General features: G+C 41.6%; 1 protein-coding gene across 2 annotated transcripts in view; it reads left to right on the top strand.

Annotated features, from left to right (window-relative positions):
• The window catches only part of LOC124797969 (zinc finger protein 184-like), a 362232-nt gene extending 350024 nt beyond the window's left edge, over positions 1-12208 (top strand). The window contains exons 14-15 of one of the 2 annotated variants that reach the window (XM_047261138.1): positions 6931-7085; positions 11113-12208. In XM_047261138.1, the coding sequence (XP_047117094.1) occupies positions 6931-7085; positions 11113-11631 (674 nt within the window). In that variant the 3' untranslated portion in view covers positions 11632-12208. The remainder of the gene's footprint in view (positions 1-6930; positions 7086-11112) is intronic. The other variant, XM_047261137.1, reaches the window with a different exon arrangement.
• Positions 12209-22262: the final 10054 nt, after the last annotated feature.

Raw genomic sequence — 22262 nt, 5'->3', positions numbered from 1 at the left:
CAGGTGTCTTCCCCTCACAGTGGTGAGGCAGCAAAGTTACCCTGTCATTAAACCAAGGCAGAACCCAATGTCTCTCAACAGCTACCATCCAATTAACCTGACAAACATACTTTGTAAACTGCTTGAGAGAATGGTTAGCTTCCATTTATGTTGGGTGCTTGAATCTTGGGGCTTTTTGTCCCCATATCAGTGTGTTGTCAGGGAAGATGCTCTTCAACAGACCTTTTACTCAGATGGGAAACAGCAATCTGACAGGTTTTTACTACTGCTGGCATCTTGTTGCAGTCGTCTTTGACCTATATAAGGCATACGACATGGCTTGGTGCCATTACATTTTAGTTACCCTCCATTCCTGGGGCTTTCGCAACCCCCTTACAATTTTTATCTAGGAGTTTTTATCCCACCACCCCCTTGCGGGTTCACGTTGGCACTTTGCTGAGCACCCCTCGTGCGCAGGAGAATGGTATTCCACACAGTTCTGTGTTAAGTGTCACGCTCTTCCTCATCACCATCAATGGGCTTGTGACATCTGTTGGGCATAGGTTACTCCGGCATTGTATATCGACAATTTTTGCATCTGGTGCAGCTCCCACTCGGTAGCATCTGCTGAATGCCAACTCCAAGACACCATGTGATGGGCCTCTGCATGGGCCCTCCCCCATGCTTCCAGTTTTCTCCCTCTAAAACATGGGTTATACATTTTTGCTGTTGACCTACAGTACATCACAATCCAGAAAGTTATTCAGGCAACCAGCTCATAGATGTTGTAGCACAGTCCTGTTTCTTGGGCCTTATTTTTGATAAAAAGCTGGTGTGGCTGTCCCATATTCACCACTTGAAGACTACCTGCGTGCCGAAGCATAATGCTCCCTGCCTCCTGGTCCACACATCTTGGGGTGCAGACAGTGTTGCTCTTCTTCACTATCATCGTGCTCTGCTTTTGTCCAGACTAGATTATGCTTGTCAGGTTTGTGGCTCAACAGCTCATTCCACTATGAAAGTACTTGACCCTGTTCATCATTATGATTGCATCTGGCTATCAGTGCCTTTTGCACTAGTCCTGTCGACAGTCTCCTCGCAGAAGTGGGGATTCCCCCTCTACAAATACAATGGAGCCAGTTCCTGGTTTCTCATGCAATCACCATTTGACAATTCTTTGACCATCCCATGTACCCCGTCCTCCTTGCTACTGAGGGATGTTTCCCTTCTGCTGGTTGGAATGCGTCTCACTTCCCTTCATCGGGATCTGCATCTCGCCTCTTGGATGGTATGTTGCCCACGAATTAGGACCGACCTATTCCGGGGTCCTAAGGTCTCTGTCACCTCTATGATATCCCAGCACCTTGTGCGTTCCATCCTTGAAGAGTTCCAGGATGCTACATCTTCTACACTAATGGTTCTAAAACAATAGATAAAGCAGGATACGCTTTTTCATCTCCTACTGGCATATAACACTATTTACTGCTGACATCATGTAGTGTGTTAGCAACTGAGCTGCTAGCTGTTAACAAGGCCCTCCATTTTAGTTCTCAGGCTTCCCTCCACAGTGTTTTAACATGTACCAACTTGCAAGCTATAGACCGACTTTACTCTCATCGCACTTTGGTCTCTGCTATCCATGACCTTCTCTTGGCCATACCACCTGCTCCATTGTCTTCCTCTGGGTCCAAGTCACGTGAGCATCTGAGGGAATGAACTGGCTGACCGTTTGGCTAGAGAGGTAGATACTTACCTCCATTCCCTTTCATGATCCGACATATAGATATGCAGATACACAGCAAATCTCTCTTTGCTGAAGAGTGGAATGACATCTGGTGCACTACTGCTCTCAGTATAAACTCCGCACAATCAAGACTACTGCAGTTTGGCGTACTTCCTTCCGCTCCACATGGAACGACCCCACTGTCTTATGCCGTCTACACACCGGTCATACCAGGCTCACCCATTGTTTTCTCTTGCATGACCAGCCAGCCTCACAATGTGGTTGTGGAGCCAGGCATACAGTATCCTATATGCTCTTCATACTAAGTACAGCCTACCAGATTCCTTGTCTTTAATATTAGCAGGTGATTCACAGATGGTTGAACTGGTCTTCAGTTTCCTTCTTGAAAGGGGTTTTCATTTTCAGTTATAAAGTTTTCTTTGCTCATGGAGCAGGGGCAGGGTGGTTGTGGTTGAGCCTCTCTTCATGTCTTCTCAGTCTGGGACCCATGACCACTCCCGTGTACATAGACCACACTTTTCTCCCTCTGTTTTTCCAGTTTTTAGATTTGGCTTACTCTTTTATGCCTTCGATGTGTTAACTTCTTAGCTTTATAGTTTGACCTCTCTGACTGGATCCACCCACTTTTAGTGGACCCTCTACTTTACACAAGTAACTATGAATTTTGGGACTGATGACTTCGCCATTTAGTGCTGTAACTCCCCTCAATCAATCAGTCCCAAATTCCTTCATCCCATCTGTCACAGTGAAACTCTTGTCCTCCAGTAACTAGAGCAGCATACATAATGCTGCCTCAAAAAAACCCTCGATTCTGTTTATCTGCTCCTGCCTTGGAAGGCCTTCGGCTGTGTTGTGTTGCAGTCCCGCCTGCTGAGCGTACAGTGACTCCAAGCAGCGAGCAGCGCCGACGGAAGTCCTTATCAGCGCTCATTAAAAGCCGGAAGTGACATTTGATTAAAAAAAATGATAACAGCGCTAAATCCCATAAGAATAACACAGACCGGAAGTGAATTTTTCTGCAACACGGGTCAAGTAAATATAAGGCACGCTGAAAATTTCTAAGTCCGAATCAAGGTCACGCGCAGTGAGACGCGTACAGCGCCAGAGACTAAGTGCGAATCAAGGTCACGCACTTTAACACACGTAGACCAACAAATAACGTAATATACAAATGCAAAGCCTCCAAAAACTCTCCACATCCTCTCACAGCTGATAAATCCTGTCTCGTAGACTTACTACATTCACCACACCGTCAGAAACTCCTTCCCACTGGCGTACAGAATTCAGAACCTAAACAGGACCGAAACACAGTCATGAAACTTTCCTCCAAAAGTCTTAGTCCCACAGAAGTAACTGTCCTTTCCAAAGGCCTTACCTTTTGCCTCACTCCCAGATTCAATCTTGCTGGGCTCCTTAAAAACCCTCTCTTCTTCTCCTCCCTGTCCCAACAGTGGAAACACATTTTTGACACCAACCCTACCAAAATCAATACTGTGCCGAGCTTGTCTCATCTCACTCGTCTATCAAATTGTGATTCACCCCCACTGCCCACAGATCACCCCTGTTAACATTCCAGAATTTCTTAACCTTGTGCGTTGCTAAATTTCTCAACATGGGCACCAACTTTACATCTGCAGAAAGAACTGTAATCCAACACCTAAGAGCTGGTCCCAACCATGCGATTCTACCTGCTGTGCTGAAAAAGGCTAACTGAGGTTATGAACTGCAGGCATTACCTGCTGTAGGACTCTGGCAGTTGTCAGATACATCTACCTACAAACACTCTCAAGTGACCTCATTTCAGAAATCCAGCAGGATCTCCAGTCCCACCTCAGATCCTTAGGTCTATCCCAGAACCGCCCCCCCCCCCCGCCTCGCTCTCCTCCCTCCCTCCCTCCTTCCCTCCCCCACCCCCTCACCCCTCACAGCAGTCCTACCTTCTACATGCTCCCACCCAACTGAGATGCCCCATTGTGGCTGCTTACTGTGTCCCCACAGAGTGAGTCTCTTTTCTCATGGAGCAACACTTCATCCTATTACGCAAAAAGTGCGCTGCTCATCACTGTTGGTGCCACTACCCTCTACACTGACACCCCCCAATGCTCAAGGTCTTGCCACTATTGTACACTTTCTTTTCCAGTGTCTGACTGACTTCCAACCTGCAACCTCCTTTCTGGTAACCAGGACACTATCCTCAGCCACAGTTACTTCTCCTCTGAAGGCATTACCTACAAACAGATAGGTGCTATGTCTAGGTGCTATGTCAATGGGCATGTGCATGGCACCATCGTATGCCAACCTGATCATGGGCCATCTATAGGAATCCTTCCTAATGAACCCGAATTTTGAACCTGTCACCTGGTTCAGATTCATTGATGACATCTTCTTGATCTGGACCGATTGTGTGGGCACAGTATGTACATCCCACAAGAACTTCAACACCTTCTCCCAATATACTTCACCTGGTCTCCACCAACCCAGCAAGATACCTTTCTCAATGTTGGCCTCCACCTCGAGGATGGCTACATCAGTACCTGCAACTTTATCAGACGTACCAGCCACTGTAAATACTGCCATTTTGTCACACACACCCACACACACACACACACACACACACACATATCCAGCTTGAAGGAGCTCTCCTCTCATGACTCAGTACCACCCAGGATTAGAATAACTGAATCACATTCTCTGCCAGGCCCTCAAGAACCTCTTGCTGTGTGGTGAAATGAGGAATATCCTTGCCATCACTACACCACCCTTGCTCCATACCTCTTGCTTCAAGACCCATATTCCTGCAATACACCTGTCCTTCACATACTTCCATCATCACCTACTCCAGTCCAGTCACAAGCATCTCATATCTCACCAGAGACAGGGCTACCTATGAGAGCACCCAATGTGATCTACTGACTAAGCTGTAACAACTGTGCTACTCTCTACATGAGCATGATAGTTAACAAGCTGTCAGTCTGAATGAATGGCCACTGACAGACTGTGGCCAAGAAACAGCACGAACACCAGGTGCGGAACGTACTGCCCAACAGTCACTGCAGTGACTGTTTCACAGTCTCCACCATTTACATACTTCCTGACAATATCAGCTTTTCTGAAATGCACAGATGGGAACTCTCCCTGCAGTATTCAGGGATCCCATAATTAAAGTTTCAGTTAAAAAAAAAAAAAAAAAACCTGTAGAAAGAGAACCACTGCTCAGAATGATGTCAAATTTAAATAGCATATTACTGATTTTTTGGGGAGGGGGTATGAAAATGTTACTAATAGATGGTGTATCTTAACATAAATGACGTCAGCTACAAATGACATATTAGTGGTTTGAGTTGCACAATGCACCATCCATACTGTTCAGTGTGCATGACTGCACAAGTTAGGCAGTCAACAGTCGTGGCACTGTTGGTTAGGTAAGCCCATCCACCACAGCAAAAATGTACCACGTCAGATGGTAAAAATTGGTTTTTAATTCTCTGAGGCCAAAAACTTCATAAAAAGTAAAATGAAATTGGTTTCTCATTGTCATGGTAGTGGTGCAAGAAATTTTCAGTATGCTCTGTGCTGTTTTCTCCCGCAAGATGAAATCGAGAAAAAAACATGTTCCACAACAGATTGGAATGTCTCAGGGTCATGTTCGAAGTGTGTTGCACAGTGCTTGCCTTCAGTTCAGCTACTTTCATAACTGAAGCAGCGAACACAACATATTTCTAATAACCCCACAGCCAGATGTCAGACGGATTAAGATCAGGTGATCCGGATGCCCAGACTGTTGTGAACTGAGGGCTGATAATTCTAGCATTTCTGAAATGCCTCTGCAGTATCTGCTTCACTGCCTGTGCAATGTGCAGAGGAGCATCATTTTGCATAAAAACGATCCTATCCACACTCTTGAAGGGCACACCCTTGTAGGGTAGGAATTATGTTGGAGCGCAAAAGACTATAGTAGCATTTACCAGTGATGGTGCACGTAACAGAACCCTCAGGACTCATCTCCTCCAGGAGATAAATCATATAAATGCTTAGCACATTGCCATACATTCTGCTGAGAAGATGTAGTGAAGTTGTAAAACTGACACACTGCATATAGTACTGAGCAGTTGCTATTATGATCCACAGAGCGTGCAAATAATTAACAAACTAAGGAGATCTACACTTTTCTGTCCAGTGCAAGTCTCATCGTTGCTCCATGAAACCTACACCCAATTCAACTTGCTTACAGTAATTGTGCTCAAGTCTCCCATTTAAAATTTTTGCCCTACACATATACATCCATTATCGAATCAACCAATCCTTGATGACTCAGAAAGTGTCTTGTCAACCTATCTCTTCTTTTAATCAAGTTGTACTACAGATTTCTTTTCACATTGATCCAATTCATTATCTCTTTATTAATTATCTGACCATCTAATCTTCAGCATTATTAGTTAACCATCTACTCTTCAGCATTATTTGTAGTAACAAATTTCAAAAGCTTCTTTTCTCATACTGCCTGCCCTGTTTATTGTCCATACATTGCTGTACTCCAGACAAGTGCTTTCAGAAAGACTTTCTAATTCTTCAGTTTGCATTCTGTACCAGCGATGGCTTTTCTTTTTCTTGGTATTTACAGTCTGCATTTTATATCCTCTTTACTTCTGCCATCATCAGTTATTTCCTACCCATATGGCAAAACTTGTCAATTACTTTCAGTGTCTCATTTACCACTAATTCTGCCAGCATCCTCTTGGCATATTTTCCAAGTCCTTAACCAACTGTGACAGAATTACAGTATCACCAGCAAATGTCACTATTTTTATTTCTTTTCTGTGAACTTCAGTTCACTTTCCAAGTTTTCTTTGTGAATAAATGCAGTGGAAGAGACAGTTCTAAGAAAGAGGTGGTGATTTATATTGCAATGACTGCTTCAGTTTTTGAATTTCAGTTCTTCTCAAGATGCAAACATCCGCATTTATTGTTATTCACACATTCTATAATGCCAAAATGTGTGTTTTCACATTTCCTCCTATGAAGAAGAACAAAGGTTTTAAAGGCTAAGTAGCAATTATTAATTTTACATGTCTTTCCCCATTTCATCACTTGTAAATGTGAGGGCGAAATGTTCTATGTCTTTGAATTCTGTTACCCTTAAATTTATTGTTTATATTATTGTCTGTTATGCAGAATCATGAATTATAAAGTTTTATTCCAATTTACAGATAAATTGAAGCGGCATATATTGACACACACTGCTGCAAAACCAATCCGTTGTAAAAATTGTAGCAAAACCTTCTTGAGACCATCTCAGCTTAAAGAACATGAAAAGCTACATTGTCATAAAGACCGAAAACGGAAGTGTGTTGATTGTGGAATTGTAAGTATTTAATCCTCCTCTTTTTTTACATGTCTCACTGTACTATTTTTTGAATAATTTATCCTTTAAGATTTTTGAGAGAGAATGTTTTTGGATTGCGACATATTATTTCATGTTGTTTGAAAATCATGGTGGTAATGGAGGCCAACAGCAGAGAAATAATTCTTGTCAAATTGTATCGTTTGGTAGCTTCAGTGCAGTTACATCAATGAATAATTTCGATCTTTTGGATTGAAAGGTACTTACCTCTATAGTTAAAGTAAAAAAGTATGTTTGTGTTTTTCTGTTGCCTCTATTGGGAAATGTGCATCATAAAAGTAAGTACTACCTGTTCTGACCACAGTAACACACAGTGATGGGCACAACAGTTTATTACTTCTGGAATCAACTGGTTACATGAAGGCAGTTGCCACAAAGTGGCTACAATACTGGTTCGATAACACTGGTCATAAGGTCAACATATAACTGTGAATGAGTGAGGCTGGCTGGGCCCAACTCAATAAGCTTTTGGCCAGCCAGTAGAGTGCACGGAGGAGAGGCTGCACACACATCCATGTGCAGCAGCCCTTGGTGGTTCTAGCATCTGGCAACTTCTGTGGCGCGCCTTACATCTGCGCACCCCTATCACGGGTATGGAATTGATGCAGGTCATTGCGCCCCCTCCCCTTGGGGCGAAGCACTGCTGATCCCCAGGCAAGGTGTGGACAGCCACAATGTGAAGACAGCATGGATGTCTAGACGGTGTCCACATCCACAGAGGCCTCAGAAGTGAGAGTGTAGAGCAACTCTCAGTTACAGGAGGTCTTAGAATATAGGCGGAAGTGGCCAACAAGAGGAGTGCCCCAACAATGAGATGATATTACCAGTAATGTACAATCTTAGCCAGGATCCCTGGTGAGATCCGACGGAAGTGTGGAAGGTAGAGTAGGCTCTGTTACAGGTTGAGGCCCCACTGGAGACTTACAACTGGCAGGGGAAATGTCCACCAGCTGGAGGGCCACTGGAACTTCTGCCAGAGGATGTAAAGTCATAGATTGGCTCAGCAGGCAGAGGCACTGACACAAGCAGAAACATCGCCAGGTAGGCCACACCTTCAATCAGGCACCAATGAACGTAATGGTGTGGCCAGGACAGGGGAGTGGGTACCCAACCAGACTCAAAGCTGATTTTGATGACACCAGACCTTCCACTTTCCAGTCCAGAAGACGTAGATGCAGCATCCATTCTGATTCACAATGGCAATTGGCAAACAGGTGGGGACCGAGCAAATGACGTAGCCAGATTGCCATTCCTTGGCAGAAAACTCGATATGGCAGAACATAATGGTGGGGTGGATCCCAGACTGAGGAGGTTGTGCAGCGTCTACGGCTTACACTGGTGGAGAAGCTTGGCAGGATTAAGGAAACCAATTGGAGTCATCCAGAAGGCAGCCAGAAAAACTGTAACACCTGCTCGGCTGAGTCTTAAAGGTACACACAAAGTGCTCAGCTTCCATATTAGATTGGGTGGCGGGGGGGGGGGGGGGGGGGTGAAAGGGAGGGGAATGATTATACGAATGCATGACCACACACTGACCAGACACTCCATGGGTTGGGCATCCTGCTGCGAGATGATGTGTCCCAGATACTCGAGATGGTTGGAAAAATTTGGGCTTCTACAGATTGAAATACAGACCCAAGGCCCAGAGTTTTTGAAAAAGGACCATGAGATTGTGCAGGTATATCTGGAAATGACAGTGTCATCCAGGTAGCTGAAACATTGTGGAATAGTGGTAGTATTGAAAAACTGCAGTTGATTTGCCAGCCCAAACATCAATTGTCGACTCCTCATCCATGAGTAACTGATATGCTTAGGAAAGATCAAATTTAGAGAAGAACTGACCCCTGCTAAGTGTGTGAACAGTTCGTCCAGACGTGGCAGTGGGGATGTATTGACAGGCTGTGAATTCGCGGTAACCTTAAAATTGCCGCAGAGTCAGAGCTACCAGAGGATCTCTTCACGATGATAAGGAGTGTGGGTCATCCACTAGAGGAAATGGCAAGCAGAACCCCAAGAGAGGTGAGCTGCTCCAGCTCCACATTGAGTTGGGGGGTGTAAAGCTATAGAAACCTGCCTAACATAAAAAATCTAGGAAAGCTGACTGCTTCAAGGTTGTATTGGCTCTAAAGTCTGTGGCACACCCTAGGCCTTCCACAAAGATACTCTGAAATTCTGAGCACAGAGATTCCAATGATTGACAGGGGACTTTGGCCAGCACCAACTGTATGGAATCTGTGACTGAGAAGAATTATAACTGAAAAGACTTGTTGAGCTAACATCATGGATGACAATAAAGCTAACAGTTGAAGTCACTGATTCATAGGTAACTTTGGCTGTGAACTGACCAAGCAAGGGGCTTTGCTGTTTACCATATCCCCGGAGACAGCTGTTTACCGGCAACAGTGGCAGTGAGCCAAGGTGTGAATGTGTTTCGGTATTAAGCAGGGAAACTGTTGCCTCAGTATCTACCCCTAGGCATAGCTATAATGAGGAAACCAAAACCTCAATAAAAGATTTGTTGGAATCCTCATGGGGAACTGGCTCTGATGAAGACACTTCCTGGATATCCATATTCATGGCCCATGATACTGCATTGTGTGAAGTTGAGTGGAAGGCTGCTGCAGTTTGGCCTTTTTTTCCACACTTCCAACAGACAGACTAATATTTGTGACACCGATCTGTCATATTGTCCATAACAAGATGCAACAAGGGCAACAGGGAGCAGCAGCTGGAACACTGTTCACATGCTGTGTGGAAGCCGCCAGAATAGTTGGCTTGCATCACTCTGATGTCGCCCTCCCCAGATGTGTTCAGGCCACCCTGCTGTACCACCACGACATTGCACTGGGCTTCCAGCTGCTGGCCAGTGACATTTGAGCCTCATACAACTGGGCCATCGACAAAACATTTTCGAGGGAGGGATTCTATAATTGGAGGATCTGTTGTCAGACTTCCTCATCCGGGTCAGAGTGGATGTTAACATCGTGAACCATGACATCCACATGTGACTCTTTTGACTTGGCTGTGACAAAACACGTTTTGCGACTAAGGCTGTGGAGGACACCGGTCCAGGCACGATAAGACTGACGGGGCTGCTTCTTGCATTGGTAGAATTCGATCGTAGCAGCCACGATGTGCATGCAGTGCCAATAGTGGGAAGATAACAACAAACATAAGTTGTCAAATGACAACAGTGAAGGTTCCTGCAATGGGGCCAAGAGCTGCAATAACTGATACAAGGTGGAAGAAACACATGACAAAAACAATACATGAGATACCTCCACATCCGTAAAAGGGAAAATGTGGAAATGTTGCTGTAGACCGTGTTCATATGCTTCCCAGTCTTCTGCTGCCTCATTAAATGGCAGTAACAGAAAGGGAAAGTGAGCTGGAGACAAATGTTGAGAGAGTGATGCCGGCACAGACTGTTGCATGACTGTAAGAAGTTCCATCTGTTGTTGCACCAATGCTTGAAGGAGAGCCTCCATGTCACGACAACGTGCGGAAAGCAACCGCACAACAAAAAATAGTGAAAATGTGACCCTACTCATCACCTTTGTGTTCTGACCAAAAGAATACACAAACAGTGAAGGGAACAACACTATGTTACTTTCAGAAACAACTTGTTACAAGAAGCCACTTGCCAAAGAGTGGCTACAATAGTAGTGTGACAACACTACTCAGAATGTCAACACGTAACTGAGAGGAAAGCTGGCTGGGGCTGACCCTGTAAGCCATCGGCTGGCCGTTAGAGTGCAGGGAGGAGAGGCTGAGCACGCATCCGTAAGTGGCGGCCTCTGATGGTTCTAGCATCTGCTGACTTTGGCGGCTCACCTTAGAACTGGATGCCCAGATCACAGGTGTGGAATTGATGTGCGTCAATACCCAGTTCCTCTTTCTCTTTCAGTCTAACAAATTTCTGAATGAAATGTTCCTTTTTTATGCAGTCAGCACTAAAATTACTCAGTTTCCACTAATATTGTTACAGGTTGTCAGGAGCAAGATACTGCAGCCTTCACAAGCATCCACCAGTGCGTACCCTGAAGATTCAGCAAAAAGTTCTGCAATTAATACAACTGATAACAGTAATCAAAATAATGAAGATGAAATTAAAAAACAAAAAGTGGCCGTGTCAAAACCAAAAGGAGCAAGGAAAAATTCCAAAATGAGGGCTTCATTTGAAGTCCCAAACATTCATCATCAGTGTAATACCATTTCAAGGAACGTCAATAATATGTGTAAAGATAGTGTGTCCACAATTGAAATTATTGTAGTTCCTGTCTCTGTAAGTGGAGCTGACACTGTTGGAAACACATCTGAGGAGAAACATGTGTGTATAATATATCCATCAGAAGAAACAAACTCTGTTCCTTCAGAGTCAAACAATTTAGATAACTTAAGAAATTCTGAGTGTGAAAATATATGTCCGACAAGAAGAAAAGACTGTGTGGAAAACATTCCAGCACTAAAGATCACTAAGAGTTCCCAGAACTCGACAGATAAGTAGGCTGTTACTTGTTTCCAGGTGTGGATTTTGGTCATAGGTGAAGTAACTACACATCAGACATCCTGAATCTGTTGGGAAAACTCAAATGTTTCTTCACTGTCACAAGGCATTATGAACAAGACCTTTTTTATCTGTTACTGGTAGTTAAAGTGATGGCCGCATCTTATTCTGCGCACTGACAGATAAGAAAGATAAATTCCGTACATGTTTATAGAAATTATTCTCAGAATACTTTTTTATCTCTAGAGTAGAGGCATCTCTTGGTGTGTTGGTGCAGCCATATGAACTACAAATGAAATTATTGACTATGTTAGAATTGCCAACTTAAGAGAGACTGTGGGAAGTCCAGTTTTTTGTAATGAATATCTCAGTTTTGTGTGTTGTTCACAAGTGTATGGTGTATTTATAATTATTGCCTTTCAGAAGGTGTTTAATTGTGACACAGCTGTAAAAGCTTCATTCTGATCCTGTGATAATTTGTACAAGCTTTTATATACACATATGCATATATTAACATACTTTATGTATATTTTGTTACTGAATAATAACAATAAAATTTAATGTAACATTTTGTAATGTAATATCAACGTAGATAAACATATGTGACACATTCCCAAAGACTGTTATATTACAAAGCTAATTTATTTTTAAATGAAAATTAAAAATTTTAACTGTCCAACTATTGAACATCTCTGAAATGCCTTCTGCAACATTCTTCTTGTTTCTTTGGTTGCACTTTTTCTTTCCTTTCATTTCTTGTCTTTAAGATTATTTATATTATTTTATAATGGCACTCCAACTACTTAAACATTTGTATACAAATACAGTGGAGCTTCGATTTTACATTTTTCACGATTCTGAACCATAAATTCATAGCCCTTGTGTAAAACCCATATGATCAATGCTAAAAATTCCCCAATTTTACATTTCTTCCTAGTAAGGTTTACCTTAACTCTAAGTTCTTACTGAATGTCTCGCCTGACTTCATCCCGTTTCCTTCCTATTGACATTTGGTGTTCCAGAGTGAGTTACAAGTGGCACAAAAGACAGATGGTTCACACCACGCATGATAGGAATATTTTAGGCCATTGTGGAGAGGGGAGATGTGTGAGAGGAAATGCTGACGTAATCCACGAGCGGTGTTGCCAACACAATGTGCAATATTTAGCTTCACAATTATGATACAACTACAGCTAGGTTGCAGCAGTAGTGGAAAAACAAGACAGTTGACATGAAGCGCTCGGGACCAAGCCGATATGTGACAAAGGGGCCCAGCAACCACCTTTTCTTGTGCCACTTATAACTTAGTCTTGTCTTTTTGCATGTATTTCTGATGTACTGTATTCAGCAAAAATATCAATGGTCAACCTTTTACATTCAAACACTTAGTCTTGAAGAATATGCTCAGTCATAATTGAGGAAACATTGCCCATTTCCGGCTAGTGAACTCTTATTGGCTGGTGACTTGTTAGGTAACCCAATAGCCAGCCCAGCCACCATGCCACACTGACGCACATAAAATGAGCTCGCCTAATGGATGTTTGGAGAGGGGGAGTATCCCCTCAGTGACAGGAGTGCATGCAGGGGTGAAAGCATTTTGTGAAGTGCTGAAAATATACTTTTCGTGCAGATGACGTGCTATGAAAGAGGTGTCACACGGAAATAGAAGAAGGGTTTTGCAGTAGCACATTTTAAAGACTTTCCTGTTCAAATCTGACATGATACGGTTGCAACAACTACATACACTACTCATGTATGTACTTTGCACTGCACACACCACATGCTGTGGATCATAAAGAATGGCACCAGTGATAGAGGGCAAATTTACATTTTATACAGTGTACAGAAATTCACTGAGCCAACTTCTAAGAAGCTTGTAGTGTGAAGTGGGGTAGTAAACTCTTTTTTTTCATATCTGCTTCTCTCATCAAGCCTAAAATAACACTTTAACTGTGCTAAGCATATGAAGTGCGGCTCGTAAGAAAAGCATTAAACAATACCAGTAATGGTGATAAAGTTTTTTGTTAAGCAGATGTCTGCATGTATGCTTATGGTTTAACCACTTAGCTGCTGTGGTGTTTTTGGTTTAATTCAACATATTCATCAATTTTTCATTTTTTTCTGGGTGAGCGCAAAGGATGATATGTCAAAACATATAATTTGTGGTCATAGCACATAGGAAAACAGTTTCATTACCTTGTACCCAGATACCAATTTCGCATTTGTGATTTTCTAAGAACTGATGAAACTCATTACCGCAAATTAATGTATAAACATTGTATTGTACATTTAATTTCATTCACAGACACGTTTTATACAACGTATTGGAGAAGACTGCAATTTTTAATTGTCTATGCCAATTACAAGTGTTTTTGCTCATATTTTGGAGGATTTTAACATTTTCCTAAATTCTGCATTTTCCTCAGTTTTGCGTTTTTTAAGTCTGGGTCACATGAAAACATAAACTAGGGGTTTCGCTATATTTCAGTATATGGTGATCTTCTCAAGAAAGCTGAATTGCAGAGCAAATATATGTATGTAAATAAAAGCGAGGTATAAACTCTCAGAGGTAGACAGAATTAGTGTAAGCTATATTTCAAAACCATTCTGATATTTCAGATTAAATGCAAATTCATGAGTTACACTTAGCTGATGTTCAACAAGTGTGATATGAGTAGAAATGAACTTAAATTGTCAAAAATAGGCATTGCGCTAGAAAAATAATTTACAGCTGCTTGCTTCAGTAGTTCAGATACAGCAAATTGGCAAATTACATAGTATGCTGTAATAAGAGAGCACAAGACTGCCCAGAGTCGTACAGCCCTAACACAAATCAATGAATCTGGAAGTGGAAATAATACCATGTTTACCCAATCGTAAATGGGGTTTTTTCACAAACTTATCATTCAAAAAACACAGGGTGGTCTTACACCTGCAAATTAAACTGTGTCTTCACATTGTGTAATAAATTATTATAGGTATTATTATCAGGGTCATCTTACATTTAAAGTTGAAGGTCACATGAAGATTTTTATTTTAAAGAACTTGGAAAGGTTGTGTAGTATTACAAAATTGCTGACACTGGCGTTTGTACTTTTGCCACTGGTGCTGTCACAGGCAATGTCTGATTTGACTATGATTTATTTTAATGGATTATTATTAAATTATTTAATTCTTTCTTCCACAGGTTTTTGAAACACACACACTCACACACACAAATCGTGTGAGACAAGCATGTGCCACAGCGAACTATTGTCTGTCTTCCACATAACATGGAGCTAATACTGGCCGCTGTTGTGTCTGTGGTGTCACTGAGGATCAAGGAGCTTAGAACTTACTCTAACCTCCTTGCATTGCATAGATACTGTTCTTTTTTAACAATTAATTATTGTTAACTGTTTTGATTGGAGAAAGATGTCACAAAAGTATCAGTACTTGTTAAACAGTGGAAAATCCAGGATGGAATGTAACAATATTATGAAAAGGAAAGTTGCTGCTCACCATATAGTGGAGATGCTGAGTCACAGATAGGCACAAAAAAAAAAAAGACTGTCACAAATAAATAAAGACTTTTGGCCATTAAGGCCTTTGTCAATGATAGATGTAGACACTCACTTGCGCACCCACACACACACACACACACACACACACACACACACATGACCGCAGTCTCAGGCAACTGAAACCACAGTGTATGTCTCAGCTGCTGCCAGTGAGAGAGCAGTGGGCCAATGATGTGTTTAAAACCAAGAGTTGAAGGAAAATATTGTCATATTGTCACATCAGTACAGATGCAAAATTCACTATGTAAATGGAAAAACAGCTGCATTTTCATGTCCCACCATAACCACACCCTTGGACATCAAAAGAAACTCCAAAATACTTTTGACAACCAAGATCATAAATTTCATTGCTGCTCATATGCAGGAATAAACTGCCTCTTTTCTCACCTCTCCTTGGTTAGGTGAATGGACATCTAAGATAATGATACCAGTGGTGGTGGTGGTGGCGGTGATGATGATTAAAACAGAAGTACCACAGACGATTGGTTTGGATAGTAAGCAAAGGAAGAAGTGAAGATAAAACTTAATGCAAACAATTCTTTCTGTTAAATACATCAAATAAGTCCTAAAAAATAGAGTTTTAAAATCCCCAAGTAGATTGATCTCAGAAGGAACAAATTTACTAACAGTATTTTATTTGCAGACGACAAAGTTTTCCTAGCAGACAGTGAAAGTTCTTTACAAGAAAATGTGTATAAATTGAGTAACATTTTACAAACTTATGGAATGGTTATACTGTATCAGTAAATAAAAGAAAAGTAATAGCAGTGGATGGGAAAAACATAAGTAGAGGGGAGAAAAAAAACAGTGATGATGAACAATTAAATAATGGAACAGATAAATTCATTTAAATATAATAGGGAAGAGATATCAATATACAAAACTAATTCAGATGATATTCAAAATATACAGAAATATAATACTGTAAATGACTGCATACTTTTGTATGTTAGTATAACTATGAGGAAAGAGATAACACCAAGACTACACATTGTGATGGCTAAGCCTGCTCTTCTCTACGATAATGAAAACAGGATCGTAAGGAAAAGGAGATGAATTAAGAATGAAACAGCTGAGATGAGGTTTCTGAATCACTTCTTGGACTAATGCTAAGAGACAGAGTGTGAAGTGAAGGTATAAGACAAGCAAACATAAAAACAGCAATGATAGAAAAGTGTCTAAAAGAAATGGAGGAAGAAGGAAAACAAACTGTTCCTGTATTCGTATTATCTGGTTACGTAGTTTTCCTGGCATCTTCTGCAAATTCTAATGGCTGAAATGTGGCACATTTATGCAAGATATACACAGTGTAAAACTAGTAATACAGAAGACCTTAAACTGAAATATCTTTGAGTTATAGTGATACTGCAGCCCTAATAAGATGCTATGTAAGTTCATACTTTTTTCTTTTTACATGACAGAAAAATTGCTTACCAAGACATTGCTCCTCAGACGAACAAATGTACATGCCTTTTGCAAGCGTGATGCCACTCAAGAATTATTGGTCTGTATTTTTCCCTTAGAATGCATGAAGTATGTAATAGTTTTTACAGTAGCTTTGTCACCACTTGTCTTTGGGGTTATGCTATTGTCAAAAAACTGCATTTAATTTCCACTTTGGATGATGGGTGTATCAGATTCGGTGGTGGTTTCTTTTTCCAAACTCATTTCATGCTTCTTGTTCTAAATACAGGTGCTGCATATTTATTTTTGTGTGCAGTGGTAGGAAATCATCATGTACACATGTGCTGTGCAAACCACTGTGAAGTGCATGGGAGAGAGTACGTTCTACTATACCAGTTAGTAGAGCTTATTCCTGTTCCAGCCACACATGGAGTGCAGGAAGAATAACTGTTTAAATGCCTCTGTGTGTGTTGTAATTACAGTGGAACTTTGATTTTATGTTCTCCTCTATAACAGTTTTCATGATTCTTCGCCATAAATTTGTAGCCCCTGTGAAAAACCCATAAAGTCATTGCTAAAAATTCCCCAATCTTACTGTTCTTCCTAGTAAGGTTTTCCTCAAATCTTCGTTTTTACTCAGTGTCTCGCTTGACTTTGTCCCATTTTCTTCCTATTGACATTTGATGTGACTGAACGAGGTGGCGCAAAAGACCGCTGGTTGGCACCGCGGGTTGTGGCGGAGTTAGGGGAATATTTTTGGCCATTGCAGAAAGGGGAAACATGAGAGAGGAATTGCTGACATAATCGACGATTGGCATTGCCAACAGAAGTTGCAACGTTTAACTTCACAGCACAATTATGATACAACTACTGCTAGGTTGCAGCTGCAATGGAAGAACAGGACAGTTGCTGTGAAGTGTACTGGACCGAGCCAATATGTGATGAAGGGGCCCAGCCACTGCCTTGCCTTGTGCCACTTATAACTCAGTCTCATTTGCATGTATTTCTGATGTACTGTATTCAGCAACAAGACCAATCATCAACCTTTTAAATACAAACACTAAATCTCAAAGAAAATGATCTGTCAGAATCAAGGAAACATTGGCCATTGATGGCAAGTGAGATCTTATTCGAAGGGACTAGTTATGTCACCTAACAGCTGGTGCAGCCCCCGCACCACACAAACACACACAAGATGAGCTTGCCTGCTGGATGTGTGGAGAGAGGGTGTGGCCCTTTAATGGCAGGAGTGCAAGTAAGGGTGAAAGCATTTTGTGAAGTTCTGAAAATATACTTTTCATGCAGGTAATGTGGTTTGGAAGAGATGTCACCTGGAAATAGAACAAGAGTTTTGTGATAGCATGTTTTAAAGACTTTTGTGCTAATCTGATACAATACAGTTGCAACAACTACATACACTACTCACATATTTACTTTTCACCACACACTGTAGCTCATAAGGATTGTCAGCAGTGATCGGAGGCATGAAGCGAAGCTGTGGTGCCCGAGCTTTCATTTTAATTTTACACAGTGTACAGAAATTCACTTAGCTGACTTCTAATAAGCTTGTAATGTCATTTGGGAAGCAAACTCATTTTTTTTCATGTCTCTCTCTCTCTCTCTCTCTCTCTCTCTCTCTCTCTCTCTCTCATACAGGGAAGACAAACACACACCTCACATATTAGGTTCTGACGCCTTTCACTGTGCTTCAAAGCTTTCATTTCAATTCACCATTTTCATCAATTTTTCCGTTTTTCTGGGTGAGCACAAAGGAAAGATCGCCCAAAAACACGTGTTTTGACACACAATTTATGGTCATCCCATGTCAAAAAATGGCTTTATTACTGTTTACCCAGATACCAATTTCAAGTTTTTGACTAGTTTTTATTTACTGGTACACATTAGTGATTTTTAAGAACTGATGACACTCATTACCACAAATTATTGTATTGTACATTTAATTTCCTTCATGTATACAGATTTAATATAATGTATTGGAGAGGATTACGATTTTGAATCATGTACGCAAATTCCAATGTCTTTGTTCGTATTTTGGGAGCTTGAACATTTTCCTCAATCCTGCATTTTCCTCAATTTTGCATTTTTTGGGTGTGGACCACACGAAAACCTAAAATAGGGTGTTCACTGTAATCTAATCTTGTCCTCGTGATCCCTATGAGAGCGATACATAGGGAGGGGAGAGGGGGGGGGGGGGTTGTTGTATGTTACCAGAGCGATTAATTAAAGCTCGTTCTTGGAACTTGGTAAGTAGGGTTTTCAGGGCAGTTTGCACCTATCTTCATGTGCCTACCAATTCAGTTTCATCATCATCTCTATTACAATCTCCCATGGGTTCGATAAACCTCTAACCATTCATGCTGCACTTCTCTGTATATGTTCAATATCCCCTGTCAGTCCCATTTGGTACGGGTTCTACACACTTGAGCAATATTCTAGGATGGGTCACACAAGTGATTTGGAACCAGTCTTCTTTGTGGGCTGATGACACTTAATATTCTACCAATAAACCTATTTCTGAGTGTATAAACCTATTACTGAGTGTTGATAGATTCCAGCTTTGACTCACTGATATTAGTGTCATAGGATACTATGTATTTTCATTTTGTGAAGCGCACAGTTATTTAAAGCCAATTGACAGTATTTGCACTACTTCGAAACCTTATCAAGATCCAATTGAATATATGAGTAGCTCCTTTCAGACAGTACTTCATTATGGATAACTGCATCATCTGCAAGAAGTCAGAGATTATTATCAATCATTGGCGTAGTGTGAGAGGAGGCTTTGAGACTTAGTCTTCCCTGTATTCATGCTTAAAAAAGATGCAATATTAATTCATAACAAAAATATAAACAACTTTCTAATAAGAGCTCTAAATGTGCGAAGACATCAGTTTTGTAGCCTGCGCTGCACCCTGAGTATTGGTGTATTTGCCTGCTTGAGACTCAACTGCTCTCAGTCTCTGCCTCCCTTCCCTTAGCTGGGTTGTGCGCCTGCACTTTAGTGGCATTCTTGGCTCCCCTCCTCTTCCCCTCTTCTATGAAGGCTGGTATGCTGCATTTGCTAGCAGGTATCGAGACTAGTCTCTGCTGCTTCGATGCTGGCTTTTAACACAGAAGCGAAGAGATGTGTGGTTTGTGTTCGTAGTCATTCTTTGGGTGTTTTTGGTGCATATTTTCGTTGTGTCACCAACATAAGTGAGCCAGTAACTGAACACCTTATATAATTTTTATTAAAAATGCCTTTTTCTACATTAACGTACGAAAAAATGTAAATTGAAGGACAAATGACCTACTCCTATACTCAGTGTAATTTTAAGTGAAGCCAAACATGGTGTGGGTTCCTGTAGTCATGTCCTAGTTCATGAACCACGGGCAACGTATGAGTGGCCAAGTAAGTGGTCCCGACAGTCGGGATACCAGTTACTTTGGAATAAGGCTGGGCATCTCGGACATATTCTGAGTCGTGGTCACCTTTGTACTCATACAGCAAAGACTACCAAATCCACCGGTTAGTCCCTCAGCCGTTAGGGGTAAAACCCAATGGGACTCGGGGCAAGTAAGGCTAGCAACCTGCTTCCCTGGTACTTTAAATATGATGCTGGCAACAATCAGAGCAAAATGCCTCGGACCTTTGGAGGTGATGGAGTCCCACCTCTAACTGACAAACCAGGGACTCCTAAGATACGACTTGGCAAACAAATGGTAATGAGATGGGGAGCTATTAATATCAATGGGGGCTACTCTTGGAAGAAGGTAGAGCTGGCAGAGGCTGCAAGTAAGATGGGGCTGGACGTTTTAGCTGTTAGTGACATTCGGGTAAGGGGTGAGAAAGAAGAAGAAGTGGGAGAATACAAGGTCTACTTGTCAGGAGTCAAAGTAGGAATAGCACAATGGGGTGTAGGGCTTTACATCAGGAAAGAAATGGAACCCAGCGTAGTTGCAATAAGGTATGTAAACGAACGACTGATGTGGATAGATTTGACAGTGTCTAGCAAGAAAATTAGGATTGTGTCAGTATATTCGCATTGTGAAGGGACTGATCAAGATAAGATGGATAGTTTTTATGAGGCACTCAGTGATGTAGTTGTTAGAGTAAAGGACAAGGACAGTGTTCTGCTCATGGGTGATTTTAACGCCAGGATTGGAAATCGAACAGAAGGGTATGAAAAGGTTATGGGTAAATTTGGAGAGGATATGGAGGCCAACAGGAACGGGCAGCAACTCTTGGATTTCTGTGCCAGTATGGGCTTAGTAATCACAAACTCCTTTTTTAAACATAAGAACATTCACCGGTATACTTGGGAAAGCAGGGGAACCAGATCTGTCATTGACTATATAATAACAGATCAGGAATTCAGGAAGGCTGTGAGGGACACACGTGTATTCAGGGGATTCTTTGATGACACTAATCATTATTTAATCTGCAGTGAAATTGGGATTGCGAGGCCGAAAGTGCAGGAGGTCAGGTCCATATGTAGGAGGATAAGAGTGGAGAAACTTCAGGATAAGGAAATCAGGCACAAGTACGTAACAGCGATCTCAGAAAGGTACCAGTTAGTTGAATGTAGTCAATTACAGTCATTGAAAAAGGAATGGACAAGGTACAGGGACACAGTACTAGAAGTGGCTAAAGAATGTCTTGGAACAGTAGTATGTAAAAGTAGGAGGAAGCAAACAGCTTGGTGGAATGACACAGTCAAGGCAGCCTGTAAAAGGAAAAAGAAGGCGTATAAAAAATGGCTACATACTAGAACTCAGGTAGACAGAGAAAGTTATGTTGAAGAAAGAAACAAAGCCAAACAGATAATTGCAGCATCCAAGAAGAAATCTTGGGAAGACTTTGGAAACAGGTTGGAGACATTGGGTCAAGCTGCTGGAAAACCATTCTGGAGTGTAATTAGCAGTCTTCGAAAGGGAGGTAAGAAGGAAATGACAAGTATTTTGGACAGGTCAGGAAAACTGCTGGTGAATCCTGTGGATGCCTTGGGCAGATGGAGGGAATATTTTGAAGAGTTGCTCAATGTAGGTGAAAATACGATCAGTAATGTTTCAGATTTCGAGGTAGACTGGGATAGGAATGATGATGGAAATAGGATCACGTTTGAGGAAGTGGAGAAAATGGTCAATAGATTGCAGTGCAATAAAGCAGCTGGGGTGGATGAAATTAAGTCGGAACTCATCAAGTACAGTGGAATGTCAGGTCTTAAATGGCTACACAGGATAACTGAAATGGCCTGGGAGTCGGGACAGGTTCCATCAGACTGGACAAAAGCAGTAATCACACCAATCTTTAAACATGGAAACAGAAAAGATTGTAACAACTACAGAGGTATCTCTTTAATCAGCGTTGTGGGTAAAATCTTCTCAGGTATTGTTGAAAGGAAAGTGCGAGTATTAGTTGAGGAGCAATTGGATGAAAATCAGTGTGGGTTTAGGACTCTTAGAGGTTGTCAGGACCAGATCTTTAGCTTACGACAAATAATGGAGAAGTGTTGTGAGTGGAACAGGGAATTGTATCTATGCTTTATAGATCTAGAAAAGGCATATGACCGGGTTCCTAGGAGGAAGTTATTGTCTGTTCTACGAGATTATGGAATAGGAGGCAAACTTTTGCAAGCAATTAAAGGTCTTTACATGGATAGT

Source organism: Schistocerca piceifrons, chromosome 5 (genome assembly GCF_021461385.2).
Source record: "Schistocerca piceifrons isolate TAMUIC-IGC-003096 chromosome 5, iqSchPice1.1, whole genome shotgun sequence".
NCBI classification, from domain to species: Eukaryota; Metazoa; Arthropoda; class Insecta; order Orthoptera; family Acrididae; genus Schistocerca; species Schistocerca piceifrons.
The sequence above is the reverse complement of the archived record's forward strand: the minus strand, read 5'-3'. Positions and strand labels throughout refer to the sequence as shown.